Source organism: Suricata suricatta, chromosome 5 (assembly GCF_006229205.1).
Source record: "Suricata suricatta isolate VVHF042 chromosome 5, meerkat_22Aug2017_6uvM2_HiC, whole genome shotgun sequence".
NCBI lineage: Eukaryota > Metazoa > Chordata > Mammalia > Carnivora > Herpestidae > Suricata > Suricata suricatta.
Window position 1 is genome coordinate 83,119,267 of NC_043704.1, and position 18,377 is coordinate 83,137,643.

At 39.7% G+C, this 18,377-nt stretch overlaps 2 protein-coding genes across 7 annotated transcripts in view; one reads left to right on the forward strand and one right to left on the reverse strand.

The window, feature by feature from the left end:
* Positions 1–18,377, forward strand: part of MCF2L2 (MCF.2 cell line derived transforming sequence-like 2) — a 227,575-nt gene that overhangs the window by 132,587 nt on the left and 76,611 nt on the right. For all 3 annotated transcript variants that reach the window (XM_029939799.1, XM_029939801.1, XM_029939800.1), the window contains exon 15: positions 3,937–4,022. In XM_029939799.1, coding sequence (XP_029795659.1) covers positions 3,937–4,022 — 86 coding nt within the window. The remainder of the gene's footprint in view (positions 1–3,936; positions 4,023–18,377) is intronic.
* The window catches only part of B3GNT5 (UDP-GlcNAc:betaGal beta-1,3-N-acetylglucosaminyltransferase 5), a 17,942-nt gene continuing 8,332 nt past the window's right edge, over positions 8,768–18,377 (reverse strand). For all 4 annotated transcript variants that reach the window (XM_029939806.1, XM_029939803.1, XM_029939805.1 and 1 more), the window contains one exon: positions 8,768–10,351. In XM_029939806.1, the coding sequence (XP_029795666.1) occupies positions 8,893–10,038 (1,146 nt within the window). In that variant the 5' untranslated portion in view covers positions 10,039–10,351 and the 3' untranslated portion in view covers positions 8,768–8,892. The remainder of the gene's footprint in view (positions 10,352–18,377) is intronic.

Below are 18,377 nucleotides of genomic sequence, written 5' to 3' on the forward strand. Positions count from 1 at the left end.
GTGTGTGTGTGTGTGTGTGTGTGTGTGTGTGTGTGTGTGTTTCAAACTCTACCAAGCAATTAACTAAATTCTGACACTATCTACATAGACATAGTGTCACATTACCAGTTAAGGGCTCAGACCTATATAATATTGCTTCCTGGCTCCCTTCAGAGGCCCATTTGAAAAGCCCAGATTGTCATTGGTGCTTCTGACTGACCTGCTTCCCACGACTCCCTCCTTGGTTTCAATTAACTTGCTAGAGTAGCTCACAGAACTCAAACATATTACTTAGTACATAACCAGTTTTATCTTAAAAGGATATAATTCAGGAATGGCCAAATGGAAGAGATGCAGTCGGGCAAGGTATAGGGAAAGGAATGGAGCTTCCATGCTCTCTGAGCAACCCACCACCCACTCCCTATCTCCCTATGTCCACAAACCCAGAGGCTCTCTTTTTGGGGTTTTATGGAGGCTTCATTACGTAAGTATGATAGATTAAACCATTGGCCATTAGTACTTGAACTCTATCTCCAGCCCCCCTCCCCTCCTTCGAAGTGGTGGTGGTCAGGGCAACTGAAAGTTCCAACCCTCTAATTACGTGGTTGATTCTTCTGGCAACCAGGCCCCATCCTTTGGTGCTTTTCAAAAGCCACCTTATTAACATAAACTCTGGTCCAGTTGAAAGGGGTTTGCTATGAATAACAAAAGACACCTTCATGGCTCCTATCACTTAGGAAATTACAAGTTTTACATCGATACCAGAAATAGGACAAGATCAAATACATATTTCTTATTATAAATCACAATATATGTGTATGTATATTTTGATGTTTTTCTTGTGGGGCCGGGTCAGGCTTTGAAAGCTACTGCATCAGAACACAACTAATCTGTCTAAACCCTAGCAAAACATTGGTATACAGTATAGTTAACTACTTCCCTGCAGGTTATTAAAGCAGTACCCAGATCTGCTGTGGATCCTTCCCATCACATTCTCAATAGTGACAGGATTGTATTTCATCAAACTTGATCAACAGAGGACTCTCTCTCTACCCTGACACCAGCTGTCTGACACGTGGTCCCAGGAACATGGGTTGACACAAGTCATGCCCAGGCATTTCAGCAAGCCCTTGTCTCATGTATGACCAAGTCTATAAATCAATAGGACATTATCGTTCATTGTGAAAGATGATAGTCCATACCTACACACCTTGGGTCATTGTTATTTTCTGTCATTAGGTTGTCATGAAATAAAAGACCCTATAATCTACCACACTTAGAATACACCAAAACAGTTGGATAGAGCACAATTCATTTTATAAGCAGTAGCAAATATACAGTAAGAAGTTCTGTTAGTAATACTGGTTACTCTTTATGAAGATCCTGTATTACGTGTTGAGGATCCAAAGACAAATAAGGCTAGAGCTCAAAGTCCAGCAGGTGCTTCAGGCACAGTAACGCCACAGGGAAGGAACAAGAAAGGATGCAATGTAACATTAACTGCCATAGTAATTCAACATTATATAGAAAATGTGAACAAAGAGCTTTGGTAGTGTGGTAAAAATAATGAGATTGGTTTGAATCCAGGGACTGGTATTTACTTCTGTATATTGACTAAAATGAGAAATATATACTAGTATCTAGTCAAATATATGTAATGGAACTAAAAATTTAGATTCTTAGTGAAATGATATCCTATTTTAAAAGAATATTTTATTTTATTTTTAAAAATTTTTTAATGTTTATTTATTTTTGAGAGAGAAGGAGCGAGTGGGAGAGGGGACAGAGAGAGGGAAACAGAATCTGAAGCAGGCTTCACTTCTGAGCTGTCAGCACAGTTGTCAGAGTGGAGTCTGCTTGGGATTTTCTCTCTTTTCCTCTCTCATCTGTCCCTCCTCTGTTCTCTCTCTCTCAAATAAATAAATTAACTTAAAAAAAAAAACAAAATATGAACTTGGAATTTAAGATTGCCCTTGTATTTTAGAGCTGAATGCAAAACTGGTTATCCCAAATAATCCTTTATTTTTTAGCTTGCTTTCTGGAAATGCCAGGTTTGGGAGGACATCTATGAAAAAGATCAAAGATCCATGCTTTTCCTTCATTCATTGAACATTTTTGAATCGCTACTTCTGTGGTTGGCCTTTTGAATTTAAAAAAAAAAAAAAAGAGCCCACCTTAACTGCTGTCAATCCAGAGAAAAACCTCTCCTCTCGCATGGGCAACGACTAGCCAACTAGCCAAGCGCCTATCAGTCTCATGTGTTTCTAAGACTTCTCATCTGTCCCTCAGTCTGCGGAAAACCGATCCTTCACCTTCCAGCTCGAATTTACAGAGAATCTTTTTTTTTTAAATAGTTTATTGCCAAGTTGGTTTCCATATAACACCCAGTGCTCTTCCCTACAAGCGCCCCTCTCCATGAGCATCACTCCCTTCCCCTTTCCCCTCCCACTTCAGCCCTCAGTTTGTTTTCAGTATTCAAGAGTCTCTCATGATTTGCCTCACTCCCTCTCCCTAACTCTTCCCTCCTCTTCCCCACCCCATGGTCTCCTGTTAGGTTTCTCCTGTTAGACCTATGAGTGCAAACATATGGTATCTGTCCTTCTCTGCCTGACTTATTTCGCTTAGCATGACACCCTCAAGGTCCATCCACTTTGCTACAAATGGCCATATTTCATTCTTTCTCATTGCCATGTAGTATTCCATTGTATATATATCTTTATGTTTACTCATTAAGTTTCCTTGAACAATACTTTTGCAAGAGGGCCCTTTCAAAATCTTTCCCTTTTGTGACAGTGTAAAACAACTCGTTTAAAAAGAACCTGGCAAGCAGGAAGAATTCAAATGCTGGCTAATTATCTACTTGTTTGTTATTAGTCAATACCTTTACGATATGCTGGTTGCTATCAGTGTAATACAGATTTGCTTCCTTGTTAAAATGGCATTTTCTTGAAAACAAAATGAGCAGTTTCGCCTCTTTTTGAGAATTAAATGCCTAATATTATTCCGAAAAAGAACTACAGCCCTCTGTTGTGGATAGTGCCATGCAGTCCATGTTGTAGGGGAGGAGATCAAGCATGGAAGTTCAGTGAAGTTGCCCAGGGCCTCAGAGCTGGCAGGTTTCTGACCAGCAGCTGGCTTGGAGCCAGGTGACCAATGTGCACACCTGAGGAACCAGCTGCTTTATGACGCAGTGTGATAGAATAGACCTGTGATTACCAGCCTGTGAAAAGTGGACTCTGGGCTTACCTCATCTCTGTCTTTAGCTCACTTTCTGTTCTTGAGTAGGTCACAACTTCTCCAGATCTTGACTTCATACCCCCAAAGGAAACAAATGGAGATATTGAGGCAAATGATCTCTTTATTGTTCCTTTTAGCTCAAACTCTGAATCTTTATTGTGAGTCAGCTGGGAAGGGGAAGGAGTACAATATTAATAACCATGCATTATTAAGGAAAAAGTATAGTTGCTTTTGAGAAAGATATTTTTGGGGTGCCTATGTGGCTCAGCTGGTTAAACATCCAACTTCAGCCCAGGTAATGATCTCACGGTCTGTGAGTTCGAGCCCTGTGTCAGGCTCTGTACTGACAGCTCAGAGCCTGGACCCTGCTTCAGATCCTGTGTCTCCCTCTTTCTCTGCCCCTCCCACACTTGTACTCTGTCTCTCTCTCTCTCTCTCTCTCTCTCTCTCTCTCAAAAGTAAATAAACATTAAAAATTTTTAATATATATTTTAAAAAGAAAGATATTTTTGATGTTTCTAAAGGAAGCCTGAAGGGTAAACTGTAACAGATCCACAGAGGAGTTAGGAAAAACCCAAGAAAGAAAAAGATGAGAGACCGGACATGATGGCCATCTAGAAAACTAAAAACAAAAACAAACATAACAAATAAGGGGGGAAAAGAAAAATATAGAGCCCCCAAATAAGATAGGCTCTCTTACTGAAATTTCTTTCACTTCAGAATGAAGAAATACTGGAAAGCAGTCACGATGGAGAGAACCCTGAACCAGAGCAGCTTGACAGTCCTGCAACTCTTTCCCCCACCAGGTAAGATTTCAGATCCCTGGAAGGAGTCATTTGAACCCCTTGAGGTGGTGGGGAAAGAGGGGAGGGTATCCTCTGTTTTAAGTCTCATCACTACTTTTTCCCAGATAAAATCATATATATTTTACTGTATACTAACCTTCACTTATGTACCTGAGAATAAACCCATGGATCTCATAAAAGCAACAAGACTTGAAAATGATGTAAACCAAGTTCCAAGGATACTCAGTATTTTAAAAAATGAATTATCAAGAAAATAGTAAATGTAAACTAATGTTCATATTGATTGAATTATTGGTTTAAAAGCATTTAAAGGCAATAGGTTCCCCAAACACACAATTTATACAAATTTAATGCTACATTTGGACTGCAGGAAGGTGTTCATATGCATGTGAATACTCAACAGTTCAGAATGCCTAAATTAGGATGGTAAAGACCAAAAACATAAGGAGAAATTTATTAAAAATTATTCTTCATACTCAAAATCCCCATGATTAGCTCTATTCTAGCAATCATCACATTGTTTATATCCACACCATTTGACTTATTGACTTATGAACCACTTTTATCCCTAGGGACTATCATAATGCTTAGCTCTTAGCAGATCTTCAAAATATGCCTGTAGAATAAAGGAACCAATGTCTTTAGGAACTTGCTGCCTGATTAAAGCCCATATTAGTTTAATTAGACTACTTTATACTCTTTCAATTTAAGGTGTACTCAAGGAAACATGTGGGCTTTTATACTGATTGAAATGTTATCTCTGAGTTACAGTAAATGGCCCACGTCAGCATATCTGAAAGTATCTTTAGTTGGGTGGTCTCTGAAAAGCACCACTTGGCAATGTGTTCTATTGTCCTTAAGTGACAGTGTACCTTTTGGGACTTTTCTATTACTACAACTCATGCCTACTTTTATAATTCTTATTTCCTTTTAACTTCCTTTTTTAAAAATTCTAATTTTACCCTTATAAGAGCTAAGGTACCCTTAGTTAAATAGGTCCTTTAAGTTAATGGATGAATTCTTATATTAATTTATAGCAGACCAATAAATCATACTTCTAATGAGAAATAAAAAGGAAAAAAGTTACAGCATTTAATGAAACAAAAACATTTTTGTGATTCTTGCAAAAGAACTTTGAGAAAATGAAAAATTAGCTAGTGGATTAAGCAGGATGATCGGAGAGTCTGATACTACATTAATGTTTTTACTCTACTACCAGCATTTTATAAACGCTTCAAGATCACTTCCCTTTGCTGAAATAACTTAATTTCTGCATATCTCCTTATTCATTTTTGTATTGTTGATTTGAGTTTTTATGCATAACTCTTACAAATTTGCTGGGGTTAGATGGTACAATGTGCTTGAGATTTTGTTGAAGGAATTATAAACTTTTACAGAGTATAGGTAAAATGTGACCAGATAGTGTCCACCACGAAGGGCTCTGAATAATTAATCTCTTTTCATATTTGGAATGACTTGCCAGAAAAATACTACTTTATTATACTTGAAAAATATATAATGATTTTAAGTACAACATGATAGTGCTGTGCATTATCTTTGGGACTTCTATTTTAGCTAGGAAAGAAACACATGAGACAACTAGTAGGTAGCACAATTATATATGTGATTAATTATATACTTTGGGAGGAGGGCAGGGAGAGATGCTCCATTGAAGAGCACAGTCAGGGTTGGATTTTCAAGATTTCAACAGGAACAGGGGAAATGGTTTTCCTGGCAAGGGAAAGCAACTTACACAAGGTATGGTCATGAATGAGATTTGTGATTGATGATAGTGGCGGTGGGAAAGAAAGATTACATAAGGCCTGAAAACCAGGAAGAAGAGATTGGATTTGATGCTAGAGACAGTAAGGAGCCTTGGATGTCTGGAGCAAAAGAATATCTACAACCAAAAAACTCAGATGCTTCCAAGTTTTAAAAACATACATAGATTGAATCACACCATATCTTAGGCTAACAATTGAGCAGGAATCAGGTGGAAAGCAGATGAGAACACACTAGGTACAAATATACTGAAGCAGTTCTCAGACAGAAGCAGGCCTAAGAACATTCCTGGCCTTAAAAGACTAGAGCTAAGTTTGAGTCTACTTTCTGACACCTCATGATATCAATGAAAGGAAACTATGACCCTTGCAGATGATGTCTTATGGCACTATGGCTATAGTTTCTTATTTCATCCTTTCCTGAACAATCTATAAGAAGAATTCCCCCAACTTAGACGTTCATTCATTTAACAGATAAAAGAAGCATTTAGGTATCCATAGCAGAGGACACGATACTCCTCACTCGTGGGCACAGCGCAAGTCTGAACAGCAACAGGATTAAGGTTGTGTACTACAGGCCTCTCTGACATTAAACAGAACAAGTTGATTACACAAACAAATGGTGTTCACACAGGAGCTTTAAAAGTTTGTGAAAATACACATCTGCTGACAATTTTCAAGTTGTTTATTGGAAATCACAGATTTATTTTTAAAAACTCACTAATTATTTTTGCCATATAAGAGCAAAATTCAAATAATATAAATATTTAACATACTGGTATAAAATTAATAATATGGAAAGAAGATGCAAACCAACCAAGAGGTAAAAGGTTTTTAGCAGTAACACTGTATATAACCATTATCTACTCAAGTGACCATCCAGGCTGAAAGTTTATTTTCCCTTTGTTGATGATTTTTGAGACAGCCTTGCATTAGAGCACCAGAAAGTTTTTTCCTTCTTTTTTAAAAGGCTGGAATCCTTTTATTTACAAATATTCTTCTCAGTACTTTAAGTCTAATGAAGGAAGCATCGAGCAGTTTCCTTCTTCTTAAAAAAGGAAGTGCCTTCATATTTCCTTTAAACCTGTTACATTCTGTTCTAAGTAAAAGATGAACACAGTTGAGGAGAGCTCTTTTGCAAATAAATAATTGTTTCACAAAAGTATTCCTGTAAACAAGATCATTTCAATGGCCAGAGAGACACTGACGTTTTCAACCAATGGAAAATTTAAATGCTGACAGTTATAGATACACAGGGTATGTATGGCCCAAAGGCAAATGGTTATTAAAGAATGAATAAAAATTAATTATAAAACAGCTTTGTCAAAATGTGCTTTTGTTATCTACAAGTTTTAAAATTGGTCAGAAAATTTAAACCATAATGATCTAAAAATACTGACCCTACTCTGAAAGTTACCTACAAACCTAGAATGGCCAACACTGTAGTTCTGACAGGAGTAAAAATTTTAAATTATCTGAGCAATCAATGTAAACAAGCTTCAATTTTCAAAATAGAAAAAAATAACAAAAAGATTTCTGTAAACATTAAAAAGCTGTCTGCAGAACATTACAGTATATGTCATCATCCAGTTGTGTTTATCAAGAATTCTTTTAGCTTTGTCCTCTTCTGCATGTTTCAAACATCATCAGATGAAATGAGACATCTTAGTTTTCTCTGTAGAGAGGGGACTCATAATCAGTTCAACTGCTTTTGCTGGAGTCATCATTTTGGCCTTCGTACTGTCCCTGTGACAACAGACACCATCTCGTTCTTTCTGTAGGGAGGGGGGCAGTCACAGCCTAGCCACATTTTTAGCCTGCTGTGTAATATAAATGCAACTAACTTTTACATCTCAGCCACCTGTCTTTGAATATGAAGACCCTGCAGCTTTCCAAATATCTTAACCCTCATTCTGGTGACCTATCACTTTCATTCTGCTTTCACATTTGAAATATTTCCAAGTTGACGACTGCTAGTTATTATGATGAAAGAATTGATTTTTTAAGATAGGATAGCTTTGATCTAATGTTGGATACTCTCAATTTTAAAATCTGAACTTGGAACTAAGTACTGTGGTTTATGAGGCCTTCTTGGGGAAGGTTAGGCTAATCTTCGTCATCCTTACAATAATTTACACACTAAGAATTTTATTTTATAAATTATAGAAAAGGGGAAAAGAGGCTTTTAATGTTCTTTCTTTTTGAAGTCTTCTCCATTATTATACTCCTCTGTGCAAACTACTTACAAATAACTACCTTAAAAACAGACTGATATTGAATATTTAAAAACCAGCTGAAAAATTCATTGAATTAAAATTGGCTTATTTGAATTAACATTGATTTCTCCCTAGAGAAGGACCCTGTGGGTAACAAGTGCCCATGATTTGTGTAATTTCTAATAATCAAAAAAGCCACTTGAAGTACCAGGGTAGAGCGCATAACTTCTCAAATTTCACATTAAACTTTGAAAGAAAGATGTAAATATATTTTAAGTGACACTAACGCTATCTAGGTAAATTAGCTACATGGATGTCACAATAAGTGATTTGGCTGTTTATGAAGAAATTGTGTACATTTTCCTAAATCTCCTCTGAGGAACAGGAACTTTCAGATTCAAGTACCAGGTTCTCCTCTGCCAATCTTCCCGTCTCCATCTCCCCCCAACACAAGTGCTCAGTAATAAAAACGAACTTGTAAACCTGGCCCAACAATATATTCATTTCTTTGAAATGTACTATACATTCACTTGGTATTTTTCAAAAGCAGTTATTCTAACACCAAGGCACCTTAATAACTTCTCTACACCTCAAATATACACATGGCATTAAATGAGAACTTGAATTTCCCTTTAGTTTTGTTTTCATAAACCTTTCCTAAATATAAATTCCTTGAAATGAATTTAGGCAATGAAGTAGATAAGCTCTACTGAATAGCTTCTAGAATCAAAGAAACATTCTGATAGACTGAGTTTTCAAGATATTTCTTTGTTTTTTTCATATTCATTTCACCTAAGGTATCAACAAATATCTAAAGGTTTTTCATCCAGGTTTGGCTCAGTGACAGTGAAAACACACAACATTCAAGTACTGTTAGACAAAGGCAGCCCTGCAAGGATACGTGTCCACATAGGTCAGTTTGCAAAGGAGAATTATCTTAATTATCCTGCAATATATTTGACCAAAAAAACCTTTCGAAATCATTTTTACTCTAGGGTCTGTGGCTTCCCTCCAAAGGTCCTGCAGGTCTTGTACGTGTCCATGAGATGTCATCATTTTATCGTAGATGCAGGGATGATAAGGAGTTTTCCCTTCTCCAGAGAAAAACACATGGTATTGTGGTATGATCCCCATTTTATTGGCACAGATGCCCATGAACACATCATCTATGTAAAGACTAGACTTAAGTGTCTGTGATGCCTCATGGACTTTGGCGGCTACGTCACCAGAGATCACGTAAGCGGCTCCAGCAGTATAGTCAGGGTAAGCCGGCCACGGGTACATTTCATAGGGGACATAGTACTTGCTGCGTTTGTCTCTAACGGGAGGAGCACCACGGTGAACCCGACCAATCCAAAAGTCCTGAACACCAATTTTTTCTAAACTTTGAAGGTATTCAATAAGATTTGGCATATGAATAAAAATGTCATCATCAGCAGTCATAAGGAATTTGGCATGTGGACAAAAGCTATTTGCCCAACTGAACTGCAGAAGTAATTTAAGAGTAAGGTTATAGAAAGAATCGGCAAAGTCTTGCTGAATTATATCATTGTACATTTGATCTTCCCAAACCAGTTTTCTTTGCAATGCTTTTCTTGTCAGTGGGTTAGAAGGTGTTCCTAAAACAAACAGAGTTTTGATGTTGGCATTAAGTTGAGACCGAACGTACTTCTCGTTGCCCCATGTTTTTCTAATTGCAGAACGTCGATCACAGTTTTCAGGAGCAGTCTTTACAAACAGTAAAAGGAGGATGTCTTGTGCTTGACACTTCTCCTTATGGTTAATCAAGTACTGGTAGTGAGTAGTCCCGTCTGTGCTGTGTTTAAGAGACAGGTTATCACTCACAAAGTCATAGCTATTGATGAGGTATCTGTAGGAATAGGACTTCATATGGCTCACAATATGATTATCAATTGGTCCCCAAAAAACCATGAGGCTTAGTATAAAACAAGTGGCAAATAACTGAACAAACTGCCTTTTTTTTACTCTTCTGCCACTAACAAACATTCTGACATCCATTCAGGTCTGTTTTTATTAAGGAATGGTTCTAAATGGGTGCTTGCTTCTTCGAGACCAGAGAACTCTGTATCTTGTAGAGCAGATGTCCATCTTAATACATGTTCGTCATTAAGAAAGCAGGAACTTCTTGTTTCACAAAATACTTTCTTTCAATGCCATTTTTTCTGAGATTGTAAAAGAATGGAACACACTGTAGAATGCGAACACTGGCACATCAACATTTTTCCACATTTTTTCACATTATTAAGTTAGGTGACTGGCCTCATGTGGTCATTCCATGTACTTCTTTTTGTGGAAGTGAACCGGGACCTATCTGAGTCAGGAAGAGAAAATATGACAAGTGAATGGGCTACAGAGTTACCAGAAAGAAAGAAACTACTTTTTATTCCTTAAAAATGAAATGTTACCTGCCTGATATGGACAAAAGGTGAGGAGGCAGCTAGGATTTAGGATTTAGCAGAGGTGGGGGCGCAGGGGGGGTAGGTGTACAGGGAAAGAGAGAACCACTCTCTACTGTCCTCCCATTCACAATATGGAGACTCTTGGGGCCCCTGGGTTGCTCAGTCAGTTAAGTGTCCAACTATGGCTCAGGTCATGATCTCACAGTCTGTGAGTTCGAGCCCCGCGTCAGGCTCTATGCTAACAGCTCAGAGCATGGAGCCTGCTTCAGCTTCTGTGTCTCCCCCTCTCTCTTCCCCTCCCATGCTCATACTCTCTCTCTCTGTCAATAATAAAAACACTAAAAAAAAAAAAAAAAAAAAAGAATATGGAGACCCCTCTCTCAACCTTAAAAAAAATAAAAAGCCTCCCAAATGGCTATCATCCTCCTATTTACTTAAAGTTCAAAATCCCAAATGGGTGTGTCCGTTGATTTGCATATTGATTTGCAGTACCTTCAGGACGAAAGTAGGTGCAGGCACACCTTGTTTTATTGTGTTTCATTTTATAGCACTTTGCAAATACTGCATTTTTTACAAGTTGAAGTTTTGTAGCAACCCAGTGTCAAGCAAGGCTTACCATTTTCCCAGCTCCCCTCATGTCTCTGTGTTCTATTTTGGTCATTCTTGTAATATTTCAAACTTTTTCACTGCTATATTTGTAATGGTGATCTGTGATCAGTTGATTGTGATTCAGCGAAAGCTGAGATGATGGTGAGCATTTTTTTAACAATAAGGTACTTTTTAATTAAGGTAAATACATTTTTTAGTCATAATGTTATTGCATACCTAATAAATTACAGTATAGTATAAACATAACTTTGATATGCACTGGGAAACCAAAAAATTAATCTGACTTGCTTTATCATGATATTTGTCTTATTGTGGTAGTCTAGAACCAAACCTGCTGCCTCCAAGGCATGCCTGTATATAGTTCAAGGCAAAATAGATGGATGATGAAAAGAAAGTTCATAATAGTTAAAATTCATTAAAGCTTGCCTCAGACAAGGCAGAACTGAGAATAATATTTTTTTAATTTAATTATTTTTTATTTTTATTTTGAGAGAGAGCAGAGGGAGAGGCAAAGAGACAGGGAGAGAGAGAATCCCAAGCAGGCTTTGTGCTGTCAGCACACAGCCCAACATGGGGCTTGATCTCAAGACTGTGATATCATGACCTGAGATGAAATTAAGAGTTGGATGCTTAACTAGCTGAGCCACCCAGGCACGTCAAGTGTAAGATTTCTTTTTTAAATCAAGTTTTGTAACCAAGGAGTCAAAATATGTTTTCAAAAGCATAGTCCAAATTCTCTCTACAAGGAACTCACCAAACTCCACACCCGACAAACAAATAACCCAGTGAAGAAATGAGCGGAAGACATAAACAGACACTTCTCCAAAGAGGACATCCAGATGGCCTACAGGCACATGAAACGAGATGCTCAGCATCACTCAGCATCAGGGAAATACAAATCAAAACCACACTGAGATACCACCTCACGCCAGTCAGAGTGGCTAAAATGTACAAATCAAGAGACTATAGATGCTGGGGAGGGTGTGGAGAGACGGGCACCCTCCTGCACTGTTGGTGGGAATATAAACTGGTACAGCCGCTCTGGAAAACAGTGTGGAGTTTCCTCAAAAAACTATCAATAGAACTCCCCTATAACCCAGCAATAGCACTCCTAGGGATTTGCCCAAGGGATACAGAAGTGCTGATGCATAGGGGCACAGGTACCCCAATGTTCATAGCAGCAATGTCAACAATAGCCAAATCATGGAAAGAGCCTAAATGTCCATCACCTGATGAATGGATCAAGAAGATGTGGTATATATATACAATGGAGTACTACATGGCAATGAGAAAGAATGAAATATGGCCATTTGTAGCAAAGGGGATGGACCTCGAGGGTGTCATGCTAAGCAAAATAAGTCATGCGGATAAGGACAGATACCATATGTTTGCACTCATGGGTCTAACAGGAGAACAGGAGAAATCTAATGGAGGACCAGGGGGAGGGGAAGAGGGGAAGAGAGTTGGGAAGAGAGAGGGATGCAAAACCTGAGAGACTATTGAATACTGAAAATGAACTGAGGGTTGAAGGGGGAGGGGGAGGGGGGAAAGAGGTGGTGGTGATGGAGGAGGGCACGTGTGCGGAAGAGCACTGGGTGTTGGATGGAAACCAATTTGACAATAAACTATTTAAAAAAAAAAGAAAAAGAAAATAGTTTAATCACATTTTAAGCCTACCAAAACTATAAATTTATGTTAATTTCTGTTAAACATGGCAGAAGGAGCTTATGTGCTATTTGATTCAATGAAATAAAACAATGTTCTAAAGATAAATAGAAAAAAAACACAAATTCTCTCTAACCAAATGACTCTGTGAGCCCCAATTCTATAGAGTCATCTCTCCCTCTCTTTTTTTTTTTTGTTCTTTTTCATTTGGAAATGCCTCAAATTTAGCATATTCAAACCAGGAAGCTACTGGATTATAGCCAAAAAGCCCTGTCTTTGTCATCAGGAAATTTGAACACTATGTCTGGCTCTTTTATTTTCCTGTATCATGTATCTAACCCAGAAATCTGAAAAGCTGGAATAGCACTATTTAGCTCAGAGTCTTTATGCAAGTTAAATGGGAATATCCATAGATAGACAGAGGGATGTAGGCAGATAATTACCTGGTACACAAGCGTACTCACATGCCATTTCTAACCCATTCTTCTGTCTTCTCCCCTAAAATCTGCTGTTTCCATTTTGTCTTTCTCTGTGTCTGACTGCACTTTATGCAACTATGCCAGAAATCTGAAAGTCCTCCTTTTCCTCTATTCCATATCTAATTCTTTAATCCTGTGAATTGCTTTTTCTGAATCTCTCTTCACCCCTTCATGTCATCATCACTTCTCACCCAGACTAGTGCAGCAGCCAGAAAGATTCCTGGCCAACCCATCCTCTACCCTACAGAGTGACCTTTCTAAAACTCAGATCTAACCTAACTTTTTTCCATTTTACTCTAGAACAGTTGGTCCACCATGACCAGCCAAACCAACAGGGGACTGTACTGATATTGATAAATTCTTTAGTTAACTCCATTCACATGCTCTCTGCTAGTTGTCAGTACCAAAGTACTGGCTGAAAGCTCAGCCATGCTTGCTATTTCATCTATGGCAGCCTTTTTACCAGTAGTTCTGTGGCCTGGCAAGCCCTGCTCCCTTACTAATAAGGCTCATAAGAAGTGAACTAGTGCTCACTGATCACTGCAGGCAACCTTCTCTGGGAAATCTGAATTAAGGCCACACCCTCCTCCCACCAAAGATTTTTCTTGTCTGTATTATCACAGCAATTCTTGTACCCATCTTCCTGCGCTGACTTTTTATTTAATTGCCTCCCCCATTTACACTGTGAATTCCAGGATGTAAGGCATAATGTAGATTCCCTGCGCTAGGCATCCAGGTCAGTGCCTGACACCTAGGAGGCATTCTCTGAATGTTGGTGCTAAGAAACGTGGTGGGGGCGATGCCACTTTGACTCAAACAGCTGGTCCCTTGGGAAGAACTAAGGTCAAGAGGCCCAGTCAGTCACATGTCCTCCCTGTTCTACAACTAGGAGACAGCACCGCCCTTCCTTGAGGACTGTGTCCCCTGTGCTTATCCTTATCCAGAAGTAAGACATATCCTTTGCCTGAAGAAGTAGGCTCTCCCCTCAGGGGTGACATACCAGTCTCCTGAGCTTTCAACAGACTGATGAGGAAAAGATCACGCAAGCCCCGCTCAGTCCAGGCTCGCTGGGTAGCTAAGATCACATCACAAGCCCTAGAGAAAAGGCCCTGCTTTTGTGCCCAAAGGTCTCAGTTTCAACTCCCCTTCCCTTTATCCCTGAAATGAAACCAACTGCATCACTGAGAGCACCCTGCCCTACTGGCCTAACCTTGCCAACTTCAGGCCTTTTGCATCTAGCTGTATCACCTATCTCCCAAGGTTACTCTATGGAGAGGTGATAACAGCAAAAGACAGGTATGCAAAAGTCCAAGGAAATGGGAGATCAGAGCCAAACCTCCAGACTTTGTCCAGAGATAATCATCTTATACCCTAGGGCACAGATTTTAAAACTTGCTGGTGTCACTCAAGAAGTCCCAGCTGGGGCGCCTGGGGAGTTCAGCCTGTTAGGCCTCCAACTTCAGCTCAGGTCATGATCTCGCTGTCTGTGGGTTTGAGCCCCACATCAAGCCCTGTGCTGACATCTCAGAGCCTGGAGCCTGCTTTGGATTCTGTGTCTCCATCTCTCTCTCTGCCACTCCCTGGCTCATGTCTCTCTCTCTCTCTCTCTCTTAAAAATAAATAAACAGTTAAAAAAAATTAAAAGAAGTCACAACCAATATTTAAGGAAGAAAAAAGAAAAAGAAAGAACAAAATAGGGAATGCCATTACATTGAAAGTAGTAAGTGTAAGTATCATTTTATGAAATTTTGAGTTATATGTATATGTGCCTTCAGCTTGTAATGCAAAATGTGTTTTTTTTGGTGTGTGCTTTACCAACAAAAAAGCAAGAAATACTACTCTAACGGACAGATCAATATCAGTAATTTCCCCTCTTGGTTTGGCTGGTCATGGTGGATCAAATACTCTAGCATAGAATGGAAAAGACCATGGAAAACATTAGTTTCTGATGGTGGCATCTGCCTAAACTTTGCAAAATCACTTTCATTGGTGGGACAGGATACTTCCTCTTGGTTTCAACAGTGCCTCCTAGATAAGGGACCACCAGTGAAGACAGAGATCCCCTCTGCCTCCTCCACAATACATATTAAAGGAACTGGAAGCTTAATGCAAAGCAACAGAGAATTCTTAAGGGCAGATTTTAAGACCACATAAGTGTTTAAGAATTCTAAGTAAATTATCAATTGAAACTAATCTGCACTTTCTATTCTAATAGGCCCCAGAAAGGAAACAAAGGGGAGAGCAATATTTGGAACCCCAGTCAAAACTAGCTTCCCATTTCTGAGCCCCTGCATGTGTAATGCTTCAATGCCAGCTTGCTTTGTACCTCTTTCCAGTTGTTTACAAGTCTGAGCTTCTTGCTAGACAATCAGCCCACAGGCCTAACTCCTCCAGCACCCACATGCACACTTGACTCACAGAGGCCCTAGTATCTCTCCAATGAATGGGGCCTATTACTCATTTGGCTGTGTGCTCTACTGCTAAGATGCATTTTAGCAGCCAGCCCATAGTTCCCCCCCCCCGCCACATAGGTATTTGCTTTATTTTCCTATATTTCCTCAACTGTTCCCAACGGACATCAAGGAGTCAAAACAGTTTGTAAAAAATGACAAAGAACCTGTCACAAAGCCAATAACCCACAATACTTACTTAGGTTCAGAATGGCGTATGAAGTTATAAAACAAGATTTCTCCAACCTCAGCAGCTTGAATTGGTTAGCCATCATTTATGTCAGTCATAACCAAACCCCATGGTAGTACTGATCTGATGAGGGGAAACTTAAGAGAGGTGAACTACTCTTACAGTACCCACCTTCTCTTTTATAACAAAAGAACACTCAAACTCCTCTGAATTGAACAGTCACTAGGCAGCCTCGCCTAACCAAAAGCAAAATGCACCTCCATGGTCTAAATCCATTAATTACAACCAAACAATATTTCCCAGCTCTGGCTTTGCTGATGGATACCACACACATGCAATCGATGCTCACTCTTCTGGTTCACACAGTCTTTCTAAAGCCTGCCTAAAGAACATCTTCTAGCCTCTATATTCCAAGTGCAGGGGAGGGGACTGCAGAGAAACCCACAGCCTGCCTGACCTGGAGAAAGAAAATGCTGGGCCTTACAGGAAACAAAAGATCCCAATAATGCATGTGAGCTCAGTAACCCTCCACAGCAGAACGCTGCGCCTGCAGCTTCCTTTGTGTGCGCATAGCCCTCAGCTCAGGGACCAGGCCAGAGGCTGCAAACTCCAGGGCTACCCCCATGTGGGGCCAGGGTCATTGTGTAACCTTGGGCAACCCTCACTGCACTCTGATTTGGTGACTTCATCTGCAAATCAGGGGTGAATGTCCATGTATTGTTACCAAGGGCATATAAAAATTACAGATGGCTTCAGAGTCTGCTGGAAATAGGAAATGAGAAAGACTGTGAGAGAGAATAGGACAAAGAACTGCTTAGACAGAAATACAGACAATCCCTGATTTAAGATTTTTTTATTTTATGAGGGGGTGGAAGCACTACACATCCAGTAGAAACTGTACTTCAGATGTTAAATTTTGATCTTTTCCCAGGCTAGTGATATGCCATAGGATACTCTTCCATGATGTGGGCAGCAGTAAGCTGTAGCTCCCAGTCAGCTCGGCAATCATGAGGGCCAATAACTGATACACTTAGACAACCACTCTGTGGTTCTTTTCGACTTGTAGTATTTTCAGTTTACAGTGGACTTATTGGGATGTAACCCCTTCCTAAGTTGAGCAAGATTTGTATGCGCATCTTTGGAATATAACTTGGGGTTGCTTCCATTTGAATTGAAAAGGAGGAACAGGTGCCTTTAGTATTCTCTTTCCTAATAGAGAGAAGTAGTCAGAAGAATAAAGAATAGAAGTAGAATAGGAACATCAGAAAAGAAGGTGGCCGACCCTACCCCAAGTCTGGGAGCTGTGCCCCACAGTTACTCAAGAGTATTTCTTCACAAGACAGCTCTTTAAACTTTTCTGGAGAAAACTACAGATGACAAATTACCCTAAATGACCCCTGATTTCTTTTTCTACTTTGGTCTTCCTGTTAACCTGTTTCTTTGTTGAGTCTACTTTAGTGATCCTATAATGTTATGCAAAACCTGATATAAATTTTGAACTTTTCATCAAGATGTGAGGTCTGTGAGAGAGAATAGGACAAAGAACTGCTTAGACAGAAATGCAGACAATCCCTGATTTAAGATTTTTTTATTTTATGAGGGGGTGGAAGCACTACACATCCAGTAGAAACTGTACTTCAAGTGAAACAACCTCAGGGTTGAATGTTTCAAAAAAATCTACAAATACATGAGTATTTGCTCTGAAATAGTTATGCCAAGCATGGTAGGAGTCATGTAGTAGTATTTTATGGTCTCCTATCTGAAAGCATCTACAATCTAGTTGAGACAAGACTCATAGTGCCCATATGAAAACCCAGTTCCCATGGACAACAATCAGCAGATCACAGCAAAGTGCAGACAGTGTGTCAGCGCTAATTCAGACAATACCAATTACAGGCAAAAAGGTGTGTCCCTAGTAGTAGAGTTCAGTGACATCTATTTAGGAGGGCCTGAAGATGAATAGGATTTAGGTGGCTACAGGAAGAAAAGCAATATGTTTCAGGCAAGAAAGGAAAAAAATAACAGTATGGCAAATACTTGAGACACAGGCATGTATTTGAAAGCAGGGAGATGCAGGCCAGCTTATGGAGAACCTTGAAATAAGGCAGAAGAGTCAGTGTGTGCCGAGGGCAGCGAGAAGTCACAGAAGTTTCTGGTTATGTTTCTAATGGTAACTCCCTTGGCCATATGTAATAGGCTTTATGTGAAAAGGATTAATGCAGCAGTGGTATGGGGGGCAGATGCAGGGAGAGTGGAGATAGGACCCCGGCTCCCTCAGGGCCTTGTACTGAAAGGGGATGAGGTGAGGAGGGCCTGGTCTGGGGTGGTGGAAGTGGGGAGGGAAGTCAGGGTCAGGAGATGCTTTTGAGAAAAACACACCCAGCAGTACCTAAGGAGTGCCCAGGAAGGGAGGAGAGGGAGTGGGGTGAATTCTAGTTTCCAGCATTACTGACAACAGAGGGGAAACTGGCTTCCTGAGTGAGGGGTGAGGAGGGGGTGTATGTGGGCTTGGGCTGGTGTTGAGCTCGGGGTGCCGGAGAAGCAG